The following is a 16,453-nucleotide window of genomic DNA, read 5'->3' as shown; positions in this document are numbered from 1 at the left end:
ATATACTATAATAATAATAATTTATTAGGCTGTTCCTGTTGGCAAATTTAAAACTTTCAAGGAAGTCTGGCTTCTTTTAGTCAAATTAATAAAAGGAAAAAAGGCTCTGACATTTGTACAGAACTGCATTTGGTCTCATGAAACATTTTGGGTAAGGCAGCATGAGCAAAGATCACTAAGTGGGTAAACTTAAATGAGGCGCTTTAGTCATGAGTATCAGACTGTGTGGTGAAGGTCATATGACTTCCACAGTTTACAAAGCAAGTGAGCTGTGACATTGTGCACCTTGTCCTTTGAGGCACTCCTCGGAGYCATGGGAAACTCAAGCCAGAGCTAAAACAAAAAGAGTGTGATCTATGGGATGCTACGAATCCTGTGGCACATAATGTGTCTTTTTTTTATTCCCCTTCTTTGAGTCGATCTATGTGGAAAATGATGGAGAGAACCACGTTAACCCAACTCCTCAAATCTTAACTCATAGTATCTTTTAGTTGGTGGGAATTCGGCCAAGCTGGGATTGATTTAGAGCACTGCGACAGGGGTAAACAGAATTGTTTGTCATGGTCTTGTGTGCCCAGAGTCTACTCTGCACTACTTCACTTTGGGGATAGAAGACGCTGATTTAACTAAACTATAAGCTGTTCTTTCTACAGCCAAGAAAGACGAAAGTAAATGTGCACTGCTGTTTGATCAAGGCCAGCTCTTTAAACCTCTCAAGCATCACTAAGATTCCTGAAATGCTGTTTTAGAGGAATGTAGTTCAAGTAAATAGTGGATTTGTGATGTTACATGAGTAAAATGGCAAAACTTCGCTTTGATTTTTTTTTAAAAAATTATTTATTTATTTTTTTAGTTTTAGTTTTGTATATAGAAATTGGTTTTGAACTGTTGGACAACAAAACACCACCACCACTGATTTTTCTATAAAAGATGGGTAATGGTGCTTTTTTAATCTTAATTTTTACGACATACATTTTAAATTGAAATCTGATTGAATAATGTTATAGACCTATAATTTCTTTAAGGACTTAATTTCACCCGTTGTAGACATTTTGAGCACACTTGGAAAATATTACTCAGGGTATTTGTTCATTTCTTAAAATTAGCATAAATTCTATATACAATAAAAATACAAATCATAAATGAAAGGTAGCAGAAAAAGTAAAAAATGTATATCTACCCTTTTCCTGAAAAAAAAAAAATTTAAACTAAAATAGTCTTCAAAAAACAAAAAGGAAGTAAATAAAGGTTAAACTCCTAGAGCAACAACTCTTATAAATTACACATTATACCATTATATATTTCTCCAACAGACTAAGCTTTATCATTCTCTTAAATACACCCATTGATTTGGCTTTATTATTGTTGTTGTTGTTATTTATTGTTGTTATTATTACATAATAAAGTAGTAGTTGTAAAAGAATATCAGCTAGAACTATAGCACAATGTTGCCCATTTTCTGCAAAAATTTACTGTCTATTTTTATGTTCTCTTAGAACTGTTCACTGTGGCGTCCATCTTGAACTGCAGCCTTTTAGTGACTGGTGATAATGAAGCAACAGTTTGTGACACAAGTTGCTACAGATTTCAAATGCCATTAATTATCTTTTGAAAACTTGTCTAAAAGATTTTCCCTTATGTTAGGGAGTTGATCTGATTCTAATTTTAGCTTAAACATTTTGGCAAAAATTCTTGCATGTCAGACTTGAGAAAAACAAGTAAATTACCAACTCCTAATGTTCATTAGCAATTGCTTAGTTAAATAATATAATCTTCAAAATGTTACCTGTTCCCTTCTCTGTACAGTTAATTATGAATCACTGAGGAAATAAAAGAAGGGGATTTCCTCAGGGGCGGGGGGTGACTGTGTGATGTTGTCAGAGGAGATGAAAGAAGAAGCTCTAAGACTGCAGTCTCTTTGGGGCCCTGGTTAGTATGTATTCAAGCTCACTGCCCACTTGATAATTAGCTTTACCCTGTTGTCAGCCACAAGGCTTGTCATGTAAAGTTGGGGAAAGTCCCAGCTTTTATTCCCTCAGTGTTTTTTTTTTTTTTTCCCCACTAAAAGATCCTGATTGTAACCCAAGCTGCAGTGCCTTGATGTTCCGCACAATGCTGGAGATAATCATCTGACTATAATGCAGACACGGGCGAATACTCTCAGCACTGACTTAAATGTTTTTGTTCACCTCACAGGGTCCACTTACAGCATCTTGTCCACCATGCCATCAGACTCGGAAAGCAGCAGCTCACTCAGCAGCTTAGGTGGGTATGGTACTGATGATGGGGTACGAACTTTAAATTTAAAAGAAGGAAAAAATACTTTTTTTCTTTTTTAGAAAAGGAAAAACAAACGTGCTTATTCTAAGAAGCATGCCACAGTTATAAATAGTACCTCATAGATGAATACTGGCTGTTTAGACTCTGAGCACATGCACGTGATTAGACAGATGTGAGCATGATTTAGTAAAAACAGTCTACCCCCACTCACGCACACACAGACCCAGTTCATTTATTCTCTAAAGGCCAGTGGATTTGGCTGGCACATGCTATTAAAAATAAAACAATTTGTATCAATAGGTTTATTTCCTGTGAAACATATTGACGCACTCACATAGTTAATAAACGGCGATGCAAGTAAATCAAACTGTAGTATTAGTTTAATTTTTGCTTTTTTACCTAAGCAATAATTGAATATAAATTAAGAAACGTGCAGAAAGGAAGCTGAGTAGTCGTGTTCTTCCCTGCATTTGGAAGCAGCTAAAGTGATGTCAGTTTGAAGAATCTGTACGGTTAAAAGCTCCTCCGAACACAGAGTTTCTGCCTTAAACAAGCCAATCTCCGTATAGTTCTCACTTCAAACTCTTGTATTTGTTTTTGTTGTTTTCTGAAACGATGTGGTGCCACAGCACCATCATTTGCTCTACGTGAACAGCACTTTCCTTCAGTGACATGCTGACTTTCACAGGTACGTCTGGTCAAGCCTCCTCACCTCTTCCCTCCAACACTGACAGCCACAGAGTGAACGAGAAGATGGAGACGGTCCTGTTCCAGCTCAGACAGGTGACTTGTGAAAGGGACGAATTACTCAAACGTTTGCCGCTGTCTTCAGCTGGAACTACTTTTGAAGAATGCAGGTACTCACACACTTTCTAAAGGATAGCTTCAAAATTTGTTTAGCTTTGGTCCAAGATGATGTAAARATTATTAGAAGTTTGATTTACCCTGTCTTGTTTTAATTCATAAAACCTGAGATTTAGATTTGTCCCATTGTTTTCCTCTCTCCTATTTTTGTAATAGACTAAACTCAAAAACAGGTCAGGACTACGAGCGTCTAAAGCTGCAGTGCATGAAGGCAATGGCAGACCTGCAGTCCTTACAGAACCAGCATAGCGCCACCCTGAAGCGGTGTGAGGAGGCTGTGAAGAAAGCAGACTTTTACCGGTAAGTGGAACTTCAACTATAAGGGTGTTTTCTGTMAATTTTTTTAGCAGCCATTAGGGCTGCCACGATTAATCGATGACTAATCGATTATTAAAATAATAGATGACTAATTCAATAATCGATTAATCGTTTTCTTTCTTTTTTTGTTGTTCTTTACTTTGTTTTTCTCTCCAAACTGCTTTGACACCTTCCACTGCCACATCTGCCTTTCTGTCCTTGACACACATGCACAGTAGTGNGGCTGCCATGTTTAATCGACAACTAATCGATTATTAAAATAATCGATGACTAATTTAATAATCGATTACTCGTGTTTTTTTGTTCTTTACTTTGTTTTTCTCTCCAAACTGCTTTGACACCTTCCACTGCCACATCTGCCTTTCTGTCCTTGACACACATGCACAGTAGTGCTAACTGGGGTAGGCTGTGGATGTCACAAGACGTGTGGGAACTTTTTAAGAAAATGAAAGAGAAACCTGTGCAATATCTGCAGAGCAGAACTTGCCTTACACAGCAATTATTTTTAGTTAGCATATAGCTAAAATCTGATGGTTATACAATAGCAGCTGCATTCTGACGTGATAAGCTGTATGTTTTTATATTCAATTAACGTATGATCTGATTAGTCGACTAATCGAATAAATAATCGGTGATTAATCGATTATTAAAAATAATCGTTTGTGGCAGCCCTAGCAGCCACTGCACTCGAGCTGTATGCTTTCATGCTCGGCCCACATGGTGTTTAGCTGAGATTCTGTTCTTCCTCTGACATATTCACAGCAGATTGCATAGACAGATTTTATTTTTGCACGAGTAATGGGATGAAGCTTTTATACCAGTTCAAAAGTCGCTGGGTTAAGCTATGAAAACAAAATCCTTGCAGTTATCCTTCAATTTAATTTAAATTTTGTTGTTGTTAAAAATAATAAACTATTTGTTTGTCATCATAAACCTGATGCTGACTTTTCAGGATATAAGTTGAAATCAGAAAGTGAATTACTGTCCTTCTGAAGCACGTGCCGTTTTCATTATAAGCACACCGATTTGTGTGGCTGTGCATCTGTGCCATGTGGGTAAATTTACAAACAGCCTTTGTAGTCCCGTCAAATAAGCTGTGCAGAGCTGACGTGGTGGAAAGGCTGGTCCATTTGTGTGATTTGATGATGCCATACTAAACCAAAAGTGTATGCAACTAACATCTGGTCCCAAATGCAAGGGGACAGATGAAGGATTATTGCCATGTTTAAGCCTCTCCTTCTGGACCCTGTTTGCACAGAAAGTATTTACTTGTAACGGTCCTGTCTGCCCCTGCATCTATCCAGCAAGCATCACACAATGTCAATAAGAAAACCCATTTAGATCTGACTGTTGTGCTTTAAATCAATGGGTCATTTAGTACACGTGCAAGCTTTAGCACTCCATAATCATTGACAATTGCATTGTTCCTACTGTTGGCTATACGTATGTTAACACAAATATGCCTTCTAAGATGCATTTTACTATCAAAAGACAAGAAAAAAATATGCAAATATATTTCAAATGTAACTGGTACCATTTTATTCTGCAGCACTTGACTTGGGAGGGGGGGAAAATACAGCTCCTAAAAGGAAAATTTGATTGAAGTAAAATTATTACAAATCATAGGGCACATAAAATGGCTTACCCACTTTGAACAAAATAATTTTATATAAAACGTCAAAACTTTAAAGTGACTGAATCTCCCAAAAAATATATTAAGTTGGAATTGTATCGTCAGTTTTAACAGGATTTTGTAATAACACTGATCCAGACTTGTTATAACTACATATTCTTCTGTTTAGACGTCTTGCGGGTGAGCATACCCAGCTGAAAGAAGAGCTGGAGGCAATGAGACAGCACAACATCCAGCTGGTCAGAGAGCTAAACCATGTAAAGCAGGCCTGCGAAGAGCTGAGGAGGCTGCATGAGGATGACCAGAGGGAAGTGGCTGATATGAGGATGCTGCAGCTGCAGGTATCTGAGCAAAATTTAATATTATTAATGGCTTCACATGCATGCAGAAGTAGAATACAAAAACATGTGAATACTATCGGCACACAGACGTTTCCATCTCTGGATGCCCTTGACATATAATTAGTTTGATCTTGACATTTGAAACAAAATTTAATTTAGTTCCTATCTTGGTAACCATTATGTCTAAGAGAACGGAGTTGTTGTAGACAAATGGGGTCAGACAGGCCCAGTCTTGCCATATCTCCATCGATCAGACCACTTTTCAAAATTAGGAGAATGACTTAAACCCTGCCTTTTTTACTGCTGCTTCAGCTGACCTGTGGCATTATACTCAGTTTCACTGCAATCAAAAAGTTGTATCATTAAATGTTTCACTCACTTGCATAACCATAGAGCAGTGGTTCTCAAACTTTGCAGCTTTTGACCCACAAAATAACTGCAGCAGCAACCTGTGCAGCCAACTGTTTTTAGTTATTAAACGTCATTATCACGTCAAATAAACAAGGACATAGTAACAACATTCATTATGCTATTTCTGTCCATTTTAAGTACACTAACCTCTAGGGATGTCCCAATACAACTGTTTCACTTCAGATACGATACCAATATTGCAACTTCAAGAATTGACTGATACCGATATTGACCAATACCACATCAGTACGAATCGCACATTTTTACCTATTTTGTAGTGTGAAATCTTAGAGAAGTCTTGATCAAGTCAAACAGTGAAAAAGAGTAGGTATAAGAAAAATTGACCCATTTATTTTTAACCAATGGATCACATACATTTTAAACTGAAGAACATTCTACAATTTAATGAAAGAAATAAAATAAATTAGAAGACCCTGAAAAATAAAACGTAATAAAAACAAACTATACTTTTAAAGTGTAAAACAACAATTCAAAGTCACGCCAGTTATTTTTTTTAACCATCTGTCAGCTTGGTGCTGCTTTATGGTGGGACAAAACAAAACTCCACATTATTGTCCAATGTCCAACTGTTTCAAAGTTAAGAGTCTACAGCTCCAGTCTTACTGACAGTGCTCAAAACAACGTGATCATTGGACTTAATCTTCAACAAAACAAGTGTGTAAACAGACTGAACATCACTCTAATAACGAGAACAAAAAATAAATAGTAAGAATTAGTCAGTTAATTAAATTGATAACTATCATTCCTACTGCTGCATTTCCACATGCTACAGTCTGAGCATCATGTGGAGATTAGCTTCTCGCTCCTGTAGGGATCATAGTTTTTAGCACTGCTTGCTCATATTCCAAAACAAAAGCTGCGCTCTCCTTTCTTCTGTCAATCAATCCCAGAGTTAATCCACGGGTAGCATTCTGCTGATGTCAAAACCGTAAGCGTGCTGTCCTCGCTTATAGAATCACCGACCAGAGAGGAGATTCTGAACAGTGCAGCCGTGTGAGGTTGGAACCATGGAGACACTTTTGGACTGAAGCCGAACTGAGCCAAACCGCATAGCTGCTGCCAGGGTGGAGAGTAGAGCCAAGTTGTCTCTCTCCGGTTTAAAACGTACACTGTTCTGTGACCCCACGGAAAACTCGTGCATGACAGTTTTGCACTTAGCTGCAACTCTGTTTTTGATGAAAAATAGTACTGCCGACATCGCTCCTACTGCTAGCTACTTTGTTAGCGCAGCATGTGGTTGTGATCACGTGGGCTCTGCATGCTGGATCCAAGTGCTGCTGGATAGAAAGGCTGGAGTGGAGTGGTGGAATTGACTGCTTCTATCAGAATGCTTATCGGAGATTTTAGATGCAGGCCGATTAAAATCCAATGGTTGTTTTTTTGGCTGGTATCGGACCGATATCAATATCGGATCGGGACACCCCTACTAACCTCACTCTTTTGTAACAACAAAAGCAAAAAAAAAAAAAAAATAGTGTAAGTCATATTTAAATGTAATTGGTTAAAAAATATTTTCAGAACCCCACCCTGTTTAGGTCCTGACCCAAACTTTGGACACCGTCTTAGAGAGCTCACGGATTGTTAAAAAAAAAAGCTTCCAGAGGTCATGTCATTTTAAGGCAAACTACTGTCCAGTCTCATTCAAATGAGAAACCAAATTAGCCAAGTGAGCTGACCTTTGTTGTTGTGATGTTGGTCCTGTACGATAATCTTTTCCTGCATATGTTGTCCCGTCTGTCAACTAGAATAAAAATGAATAAATTTCACTTTATGTGCAAAGATGCTGTTAATTTAGATCTTTTTATAACATTTTAATGAATGATGGTGTCCAAAATTTAACTGAACGTGACATTTGTTTGTGATCATATTTCTTGTTCAGCAAGAAACTAAGTGATTTAAAAACTTCCAGTACGACCTGAGTGTCTTTTACAGGTGATGAGAGAGGGTTCATCTGAAGTCCTGAACAAGATGTATGAAACAGCTGTAGACAAATTGGAGGTGATGAAGGGTGACTACGAGGCTCTGAGGAAGCGTTACAATGAAAAAACGGCCAGTCACAATGCAGACTTGATCCGCATGGACCAAATCGAGGAGGAGAACCACCGGCTACAGAAGACACTGGACATTCTGTCGAAGCAGAGGGATGCTGCCATCCACTATCAGCAGCAGTACTCCTCTTCTGTGAAAAGGTAAAGCTGAATGAATCAGACAAATCCTTCAACATTAGCAGCTGCACACACAAAGAACAACATGTGTAGGCAACTCTGCTTCAAATGCAGTACTTGAGTGTATCTCTGAGGTCAAAGTGCTTAAGACTTGCTTAATCCACAGTAGATGATGCTTTGCAGATGTGCAGATACCCTCCCTTTACAAACTGGTTTTATTACGTTGACATGTTCTCACTGGGATTTATATTGAAGATGCACCAATTCTGGTTTTACGGCCGATATCGATTTCCGGTTTTTGAGTACTCTGACCTACTGATATCAATTTATTTATTTTTTCTTCCCAATAAACTTTATTTATTTTTTCTTCCCAATATACTAATCCAAACAGTCACACGCATTCAGGATTATCTGCTGTCTTAAAACAAAAATCTCCTCAAAGAAACCTACACTGACAATATGCAGTGTTGCCAAGTAAGAAGTAGCTGTTCACTGTTCTAAAACGTGCTAGATGACATCTAATTAGTGTATTTTGTCATTTCATTGTAACTGATCCAGGGTGTAGGATATAAATATCAACATTAGARAGACAAAAAGTGAGTGAAAAATGTTTAGAATTACAATTGAACTTAAAAGTGTGTATAACTTAATGATTTGCCTCAAAAATCACATTTATTTTTCCTGTACAGTTTCATATAAAAAAATTCTAATTTAATATTTAAATTTATATTTAGGCAATGAAAATTGAAAATTTGCTAGAACAGAACAGTACATCTTTAGTACATCAGTGTTTATGTGATCTTCTATCATTGGGCCTCATGCAAGAACATGTTCGTATTTTTATCCTAAATTTCTCCTACTTTTGTTTGTACAAAGGGTTCGTACGAACATGTCACGTCAGATTCAACAAACTCTTCTATCTTCAGGAAAAGTGCGTAAATGAGCTGCGTAAATTCCACCTGTTCGTATCCAGCTGCTCGTGCACGCGAGAGGAGATCAGCATAATTACCACCCCAAAAACACCATATAAGGCTATGATTCCTGCCTCAGACACAAGTGTTCATTCATGAAAATGACAGCGAAAACTGAAAAAATAAAAACTTTACGAGTTCAGAGATTGAAGTCCGTCTGTCAGAGATCCAGAAAAGAAAATCTGTCATTTTTAGCTGGTCAGCTGTGGGATAAAAAGAGCTGCTAAAAGTATAAATAACTGTGTTATTTTTCTTAAGATTTTTTTCTTTTTTTTTTTTTCTTGGAGCCAAAAACTAATAACTGTAAAATATTTCATTTTATGCTATTACTGTTCAACAATCTTTGTAAAGATGTTTTTAACTTAACAACATTACAAATATAAACAGACCAAAAAGAGACAAAAGAAAAAAAAACTGTTGGCAGATGAACTTGGAGTTTTCTCGTCTCCACATCTAACTGCAGCTGAGCTGCACGAGCCTCCGAGCTTTGGGATGAGGGAGGCGGCATCACCCACTGCTGAACACTGTATGATTGGTGCTTTCAAATGCAGCCCATAAAAGTCTCCAAACCCACCATAAAAGTATCTATTGGTTTGACTCTAGTCAGTTAAAAAAGGAGCTACTAAATCTAATGAGAAAGTCACCTGATGACACGGACTACGTGCTTGCTTCTGCCTCCTGTGCAGATGGGGCATTCATGGACCAAAGAAAATATTGAATTTCTCAGAACTATTTAAAAATCGAGAAAAAAAAAATCCAGTTTTTTAAAATTTATTTATTTTTTATTTGTGTGGAAGGATCTGGTTTGAGTCCATTCAAGGTAACAACCGTCCAACACTGGTTTCAGCTAGGTGCATCCCTAATTTATAATGTAGTAAAGTTAAAAAATAATAAATAAATAAAATAAACTTCATTGTCAGCTTGTAAAAACGTTAGAAAATGTTAAATTGCCATCCGTTTCAGGTTTGACAACGCTCATCAAGAGCTGTCCAAGGCCACAGCCCAGAATAAGGAGCTGCAGAGAGAGTTGGACCGGCTGCAGTCCGAGACGACACGGATAAAGACCCAGCAGCTCAAGGCTGTGAAGGACTGCGAGAAGTACAAGGAGGAGCGGGACTCTGTGATCAACGAGTACCGTTTGATCATGAGCGAAAGGGACCAGGTGATCAAAGAGGTGGACAGGCTTCAGACAGGCTTGGAGATGGCAGAAGCAAAGCTCAAAAACAATTCCTCAGAAAGACGAGTTGCCAACGAGGAGCTGGAGGCTCTTCGACAAGTAAGGGCTTAAATTAATCCTTGTTCAGCAAGAAAAAAAAACTTAAACTTAAACATGGGAGATTATTGTACATTTTCACTGGTGATGTTTTTGTAACTTGAAGGAACTGGCCTCTGCGCTGGTGGACAGAGATCAAGCAATGTGTGGAAAGACTGAGCTGCTGGAGAAGTACTGCCATGAGGTGAAGGACAAAACTGAGGCTCAGAAAGAGCTGAGCCAGGCCTGCAAGGACATCGAGACGGTGCGCGAAGAGAGGGATGTGGCCCGCAAAGAAAGGACAGAGGCCATCATTCAGAGGGACCAGCTGCTGCGAGAGTATTACCAAGCCAGACAGGTAGCCAGACAGTCCAAATGGAAGGATTGATTTACTTCAACAATAATCCTTTCATCTCCTCTTTCATTGTAATGGAAGTAAATGTTTTTGTTTATTCCTCATTAGCTGGGCAGTTTTTACTCATTGACCTTCATGAGCAAGGACTACTTCACATTTTTTTAAAAATTAATTAATTAATTTATTTGGTGATCGTCAGCTTATTACAATGAAAGCCAAAGATTCCTGCATTAGGAAAATTGCCACTAATTAAAGTGACAAAACTGCAGTGCGTTAGAAATGAATAGTCCAGTCAAGTCTGATGGAGTCTAATTTAGTATATTGAGAGCATAAATTAACTGTCTGCTCTAAAGTTATTTAGAATGAGACCTATAGACTTCTCAGACATTTATTCTATAACTGACAAGCTTTAAAGCACACTATTCAATCTAATATATCCCCGATCCTGTTAGGCATCACGAGAAGATGATGGATTTTACTTTGTAGCAGTTTATTTTTAAGATKTAATGGGATCAGGAACATTAGTAGTTTACTGCTTCAAATTTGCATAAGATTTCTTTTAAAATTATATTAATTACACAGCTTCAAAATCAATTTACACTTATTGGTGGGTTGGAAGGGTTGCACACAGAAATAACTTTGAGTAGTTCATACTAACATGACAAAGGATTTTACATGTTATTGAGGTGGTTGGTGGTTTTTGCATGATTTTAACAGAGAAAGGCATTTTATGTGAAGTTGCAATGTGTTGCTCCCAAACTATTCCAGTGTTTCTAGAGAGAGGTTCATCTGTAGTTTTAATAAACTTGTCACATACAAGTATAGCCTAGTTGTTTAAAATAAAAGTAACTGTTGTGTTCTCTGTTGAACTTGATTTAAAATACTGTTTTTTTGTTAGAATGAGACTGTATATAAAAAAAGGTGTTAATTGTACTTTACTAGATTAAAAGCAACAAGCTGTCCACCTCTTTTGTGCAGTTTGACAGGGTTCTTTGTCGACCAACATTTTTGTCTGTATCTCCAGAAACAAGACTGTGCTACTCTGGACATGGAGAGAGCCAACAAGGAGATTGAGATGCTGAGGAAGCAGTGTGAGGCCATCTCTCAGGAGCTGAAGGAAGCTCTGCAAGAGGCAGAAGTGGCCAAATGTCGACGGGACTGGGCCTTTCAGGAGAGGGACAAGATAGTGGCAGAGAGGGAGAGCATACGGTAAACAACTGTTGATGCCTGTCTCTATAATGTGGAAAAAAAACACTTTTTTAATTTACTGCTTGTCAGCACAAAGGGTTGGCTAAAAATAATGTCGGCTAATTTATGGGGTTGTTTACCCTGTTCAGCACGCTGTGTGACAACCTGAGACGAGAAAGAGACAGGGCTGTGAGCGATTTGGCAGATGCTTTGAGGAATCTGGATGACATGAGGAAGCAGAAGAACGATGCTGCGCGGGAACTCAAAGAACTAAAGTGTGTCTCTCCTCCACACTTTTATTTGACCTCCTTTTTTAATATGTGATGTTATCTGCTCTATTTAGGACTAAACAAATAATTATTCATCAAGCTGTATTAAAGAAGGTGTTTTTATTTTTTGTCTGGGGATACTACTTGTCAGGAATCTGAACTTTTTTCAAAGCAATGCCCATTTTCTGTTTGTTGCAGAGAAAAGCTGGATGACCAGTTAGAGAAGGAAGCACGATATCGACAGCTAATGGTTCACAGTTCACATGATTCAGCCATAGACACAGACTCAATAGAATGGGAAACGGAAGTTGTTGAGCTTGAAAAGCACAGAGTAAGACATGCTTCACCATATATTTAAAATGATCATACAAGTTGATCAAATGCTTAATTTTCAGTCAAAACACGAACCTGTATCACATCTTTTATCTTTTCCTAGGATATGGATTTGAATGCTCTTGGGTTTGACATTGCTGAAGGAGTAAATGATTCATATTTAGCAGGCGATAGTGTCATATTTGTCTCCAAGGTGGATAAAGGAAGTATTGCTGAAGGCAGATTAAGGTAAGCGTTGGATTTGCTCTGTTGTTTGAGCTTTGATGAGGAGATGAAAATTATTTTTGATGCTGTTTAAAATCTTTAATAAGTGGTCAAAGCTCATCTCTCTCTCTCACTGCAGGGTGAACGACTGGTTGTTGAAAATAAACAATGTGGATCTGACTCATAAGGACAGAAAGCAGGTGATCAAAGCCATGTTGAATGAAGAGGGAGTGATCAATATGGTCGTAAGAAGACGAAAGTTACTTGGAGGACGAATTGTCACACCGATCCAGATAAACCTGGCCGGACACAAAGGTCTGCTTCATGTTTATTCATTTAATTTCCCTTTGGGATTAATACGTTTTTTTAAATTAAAGTTCAACTTAAGAAAAAAGATTTGATGTCTTCATTTTAATTTGAATCATTGGATTATAAAGTACCAGCAATATTTCAGCGTAAGTAAAACAAAACAAAACAGTTTGACTTGCACTTAACTATGCATTTGAAGGCATTCTCCCTGTAAATGACATAAATATTTATTTCTGTCATCTTTCTCAGACTGTGGCATTAGTTTGGAAAGTGGAGTTTTTGTTGGCAGTCTGGCTGCAGGAAGTCCAGCCTCCAGAGACTGTAATCTTACTGTTGGTGACAGACTATTAGCTGTAAGTATGCCAGTTAAAAGTTAGTTACTCAAAACAAGCTGCTTTCAGCCAAAACACAGCTAATGGACATTAAAACTGACCTGCAGTGCCCTCTACTGACCACAAATACAGATGCAGACAGACTACAGTAATGTCTCAAAACCTTTGTAACATTATGAAATCAAAGTACACTATGATTTTATATTATATTGTGTTAGTTTAGAAAATGTATACAATTTTCATTCTTCGAAACATTTTGGTCAAATCCAGCATTTAACGGTTTCTGCTATCTATTCAGACCTCACGTGTCCTGTGAGTTAATCTGAAATCATTTGTAGTCTTTATGACAATTATTTTTTTATACTATAATGCAGTCATTTCAGATTTTTATTTTTAGATGGCAGCTTGAATTTTTGGGAATTACTGTCCTCTCCTCAGCAAGTAAAGTGTAATAAACAACGTTTACATTAAATTTATTTATTTTTCTTGTACACAGATCAATGGAATTGAACTCGATAACAAATCTGTTTCTGAATGTGAATCTCTGTTGAAGAACTGTGGAAACTCCCTCAGCATCTCCCTTATGAAGGTGACTATCCCAGACATTACAAAAAAGATTATTATTATTATTATTTTTATGTARTTGCTGTGAAGCTGCTAATGATACTCAGTTTTATTTAAAATTTTAAAGACCACAGATGATTTGAGTAAAACAATACTGATCTGCTTTTAAATGCATTGAAATCCTCTGTATTATTTTGTGCTTAGATTAAATAAAGATGAAATAACTTATTTACCTCAAATTGACAGTTTCTCTCACAAAGCTGTTCTGGACAAAATTTATTTGAAACTTTGAGGGACTCAGAAAAGACTCTGCGGCTCCAGTCAGGTGAAATCCACACCAGGATCTGCAGGAACTCTAAGCACAACTGCTCAACTCAAACTGATGTTTGCAGCAGAGAAGAGGAAGTGTGCAGAGACGCATGTGATTCYTTGGAAAACAGCAGTGGTTGCAGCTCTCTTTCCCACCACAAGACCWTTTCTCACAGCTCCCAGCACACCTGCTCTGTTTCCACCTCCCACAGTCCTTCAGAGCCGCATCCAGCTCTCTGTTACCGGAGGCAGGATCTCAGCCCTCATCCCCTCACCTTCACCCCTGTTCTCACTGATGGAAGCTCTACKCAGTCGTCTGGAGACGGAGGGCAGAGTTTTCCACCGACGGCTGGTGGAGGGACATGGCCAAAAGTCCTAGTGGGAGCTTCAATTACTGAAGCGAACCCRCTGTCGGTTTTTAAAAAACCCAAACAAAGGAAGTCCATCTTTGATGTGGCTGCTTTCAGGAGGCCTGAGGCAAAACCTCACCTGGACTACATGTCACAAATATCCAAGCACTCCCCACAAAGCTCCGTGTCTGACMCTGCTCAGACCCCTCCCACCCCACCTGCCAGGAGCGACTCATTTAAATTTAAACATCGTCAACAGAACAGCTCTGCGTCTGACTCTACCATCACCAATGGCACTCCTCCAGCCTCGGTGGCTCAAAGCACAAGCCCACAGGATGAGGGATTGGTGGGGAACCAGCTCTATTACATCAACCCTCCTCAAGAAAATATCAAGAACGGCCCCAAGAAACACACTGAGGATGAAGGAAGTCGTCGCAGGGCAGACGTGCAAGAAAAGAGGAGGTACCGGCCAAAATCAGCACCAGCTCTACGACGAAACATGACTCCGTTACACATCCCTGCTCCCATGCAGGTAAGTTTTAGGCCCAAATCATTGGTTTGATAAAAGTGCATCCAGTAAACAAACACAATGATGCTTATTAAGCATTTAAAAAATACACACCTGTTCATGGTAAACGGTAATATCTGTGGTGGGCAGCACTAATTCAAAAATTAGCTCCGCAATTCCTAAAGCGCTTATGAAAATATTTAGGTCCGCAACTTCAAAACCGCTTATGCAGTAGAAATATTAGCAGAAGCTAATTCAAATGCGCGTGTTCAATTTGACAATTTCTAGCTGGCTACAATTCGTGTACAATAGATGTACAATGCTGGCCACTAGTGGTCTATGAACTCTTGTACAGCTTGTTTTACAACTGCCGAATGCTGGGGGTCTGATTTCCTGAAACAGAACTTTGGCTCCTGGGTGTTAAAATTAAAAACTTGTTGAGGATTGCTATTTCGGCTGCTTCTTTGTCTTTTTCTTTTGTTTGTGGATTTTTCATTAAAGAAGCATCAATAAAGTAATTTTAAAAYACTATTGGAAAACTGAAGCGGTGCATTCTGGGTACTTTTGTGATGAGAAACGAAAGCATGGAGAACAGGAAACTAGTATCTTTCCTTCAAAATAAGAGCTTGGATTTTAGTTTTCCATGTTTCTGTAACTGACTTCAGTTTGATCATCTGGAGGTAGGTTACTCTGCGTTGTATGCGTTTTGGCCAAAAAGTCATCAGGCGAGGACCATGAAGGAGTTGCAGCCGACAGGGCAGATTTATTCTGTTTAAAACAAAAACATTTTCAGCGTGTTCATCGTTCCCCAMACACAACCTCTCTCCAGCGCAGCTCAGCGCTAACTCAAGACAAAAGTGTATAAGGCTAACAAAGATTCTCTCAAATGTTTACAAATAAAACACAATCTCCATTTAGTCAAAATTATTTAAATAAAATTCTAACAGTTACAATTTTATATATTTCGAATTGAATTTACAACAATAAAAATCATATGGTAATTCAAACATATATGAAAATACATTAATTTAACAACCAGTTAACATGAAAGAAGAAAATAAAACCCACATACCTGTTTAAAACAAAAACATTTTCAGCACAGCAATCTTAGTGTTCAGGATTCCCCACACACACCTTTGACAACAAATGGAAAAAAATCATTCTGACATTGTAAAACTTGATAAATATCACCAACGTGGGAATTAAACACTCAGTGCAGTGCTGTATCAGACATAAAACATCTTAAAATAATATAAAACAAGTTGTGAGTTCAGCAAACTTAAAATTTTAGGACATACTGTATTTAACATTTTTAACACAAACTGAAGACAGTTCGACACACCCACCTCTCTCCAGCGCAGCTCAGCGCTAACTGAAGAGGGCAGCGTCAATCACTGCGGTAACGTGAAGTAATAAAATAAAAGCTTCCCCACCAAAATAAAATACAATAAATGAACTAAGAAAAGCAAATATACC

At 38.1% G+C, this 16,453-nt stretch overlaps 1 protein-coding gene across 2 annotated transcripts in view; it reads left to right on the top strand.

The window, feature by feature from the left end:
• LOC106517020 (disks large homolog 5) overlaps positions 1-16,453 on the top strand; it is a 34,354-nt gene that overhangs the window by 4,394 nt on the left and 13,507 nt on the right. The window contains exons 2-16 of one of the 2 annotated variants that reach the window (XM_014007697.1): positions 2,197-2,265; positions 2,984-3,137; positions 3,301-3,444; positions 5,265-5,436; positions 7,801-8,057; positions 9,968-10,280; positions 10,384-10,614; positions 11,636-11,820; positions 11,949-12,074; positions 12,267-12,399; positions 12,505-12,629; positions 12,745-12,920; positions 13,164-13,267; positions 13,743-13,835; positions 14,057-15,001. In XM_014007697.1, coding sequence (XP_013863151.1) covers positions 2,197-2,265; positions 2,984-3,137; positions 3,301-3,444; positions 5,265-5,436; positions 7,801-8,057; positions 9,968-10,280; positions 10,384-10,614; positions 11,636-11,820; positions 11,949-12,074; positions 12,267-12,399; positions 12,505-12,629; positions 12,745-12,920; positions 13,164-13,267; positions 13,743-13,835; positions 14,057-15,001 — 3,227 coding nt within the window. Of the gene's footprint in view, positions 1-2,196; positions 2,266-2,968; positions 3,138-3,300; positions 3,445-5,264; positions 5,437-7,800; positions 8,058-9,967; positions 10,281-10,383; positions 10,615-11,635; positions 11,821-11,948; positions 12,075-12,266; positions 12,400-12,504; positions 12,630-12,744; positions 12,921-13,163; positions 13,268-13,742; positions 13,836-14,056; positions 15,002-16,453 lie in introns of both variants that reach the window. The other variant, XM_014007696.1, reaches the window with a different exon arrangement.

This window comes from Austrofundulus limnaeus, unplaced genomic scaffold (genome assembly GCF_001266775.1).
Source record: "Austrofundulus limnaeus strain Quisiro unplaced genomic scaffold, Austrofundulus_limnaeus-1.0 Scaffold43, whole genome shotgun sequence".
NCBI lineage: Eukaryota > Metazoa > Chordata > Actinopteri > Cyprinodontiformes > Rivulidae > Austrofundulus > Austrofundulus limnaeus.
Note: the sequence above shows the minus strand (reverse complement) of the source record. Positions and strands in the feature narration are given on the sequence as shown.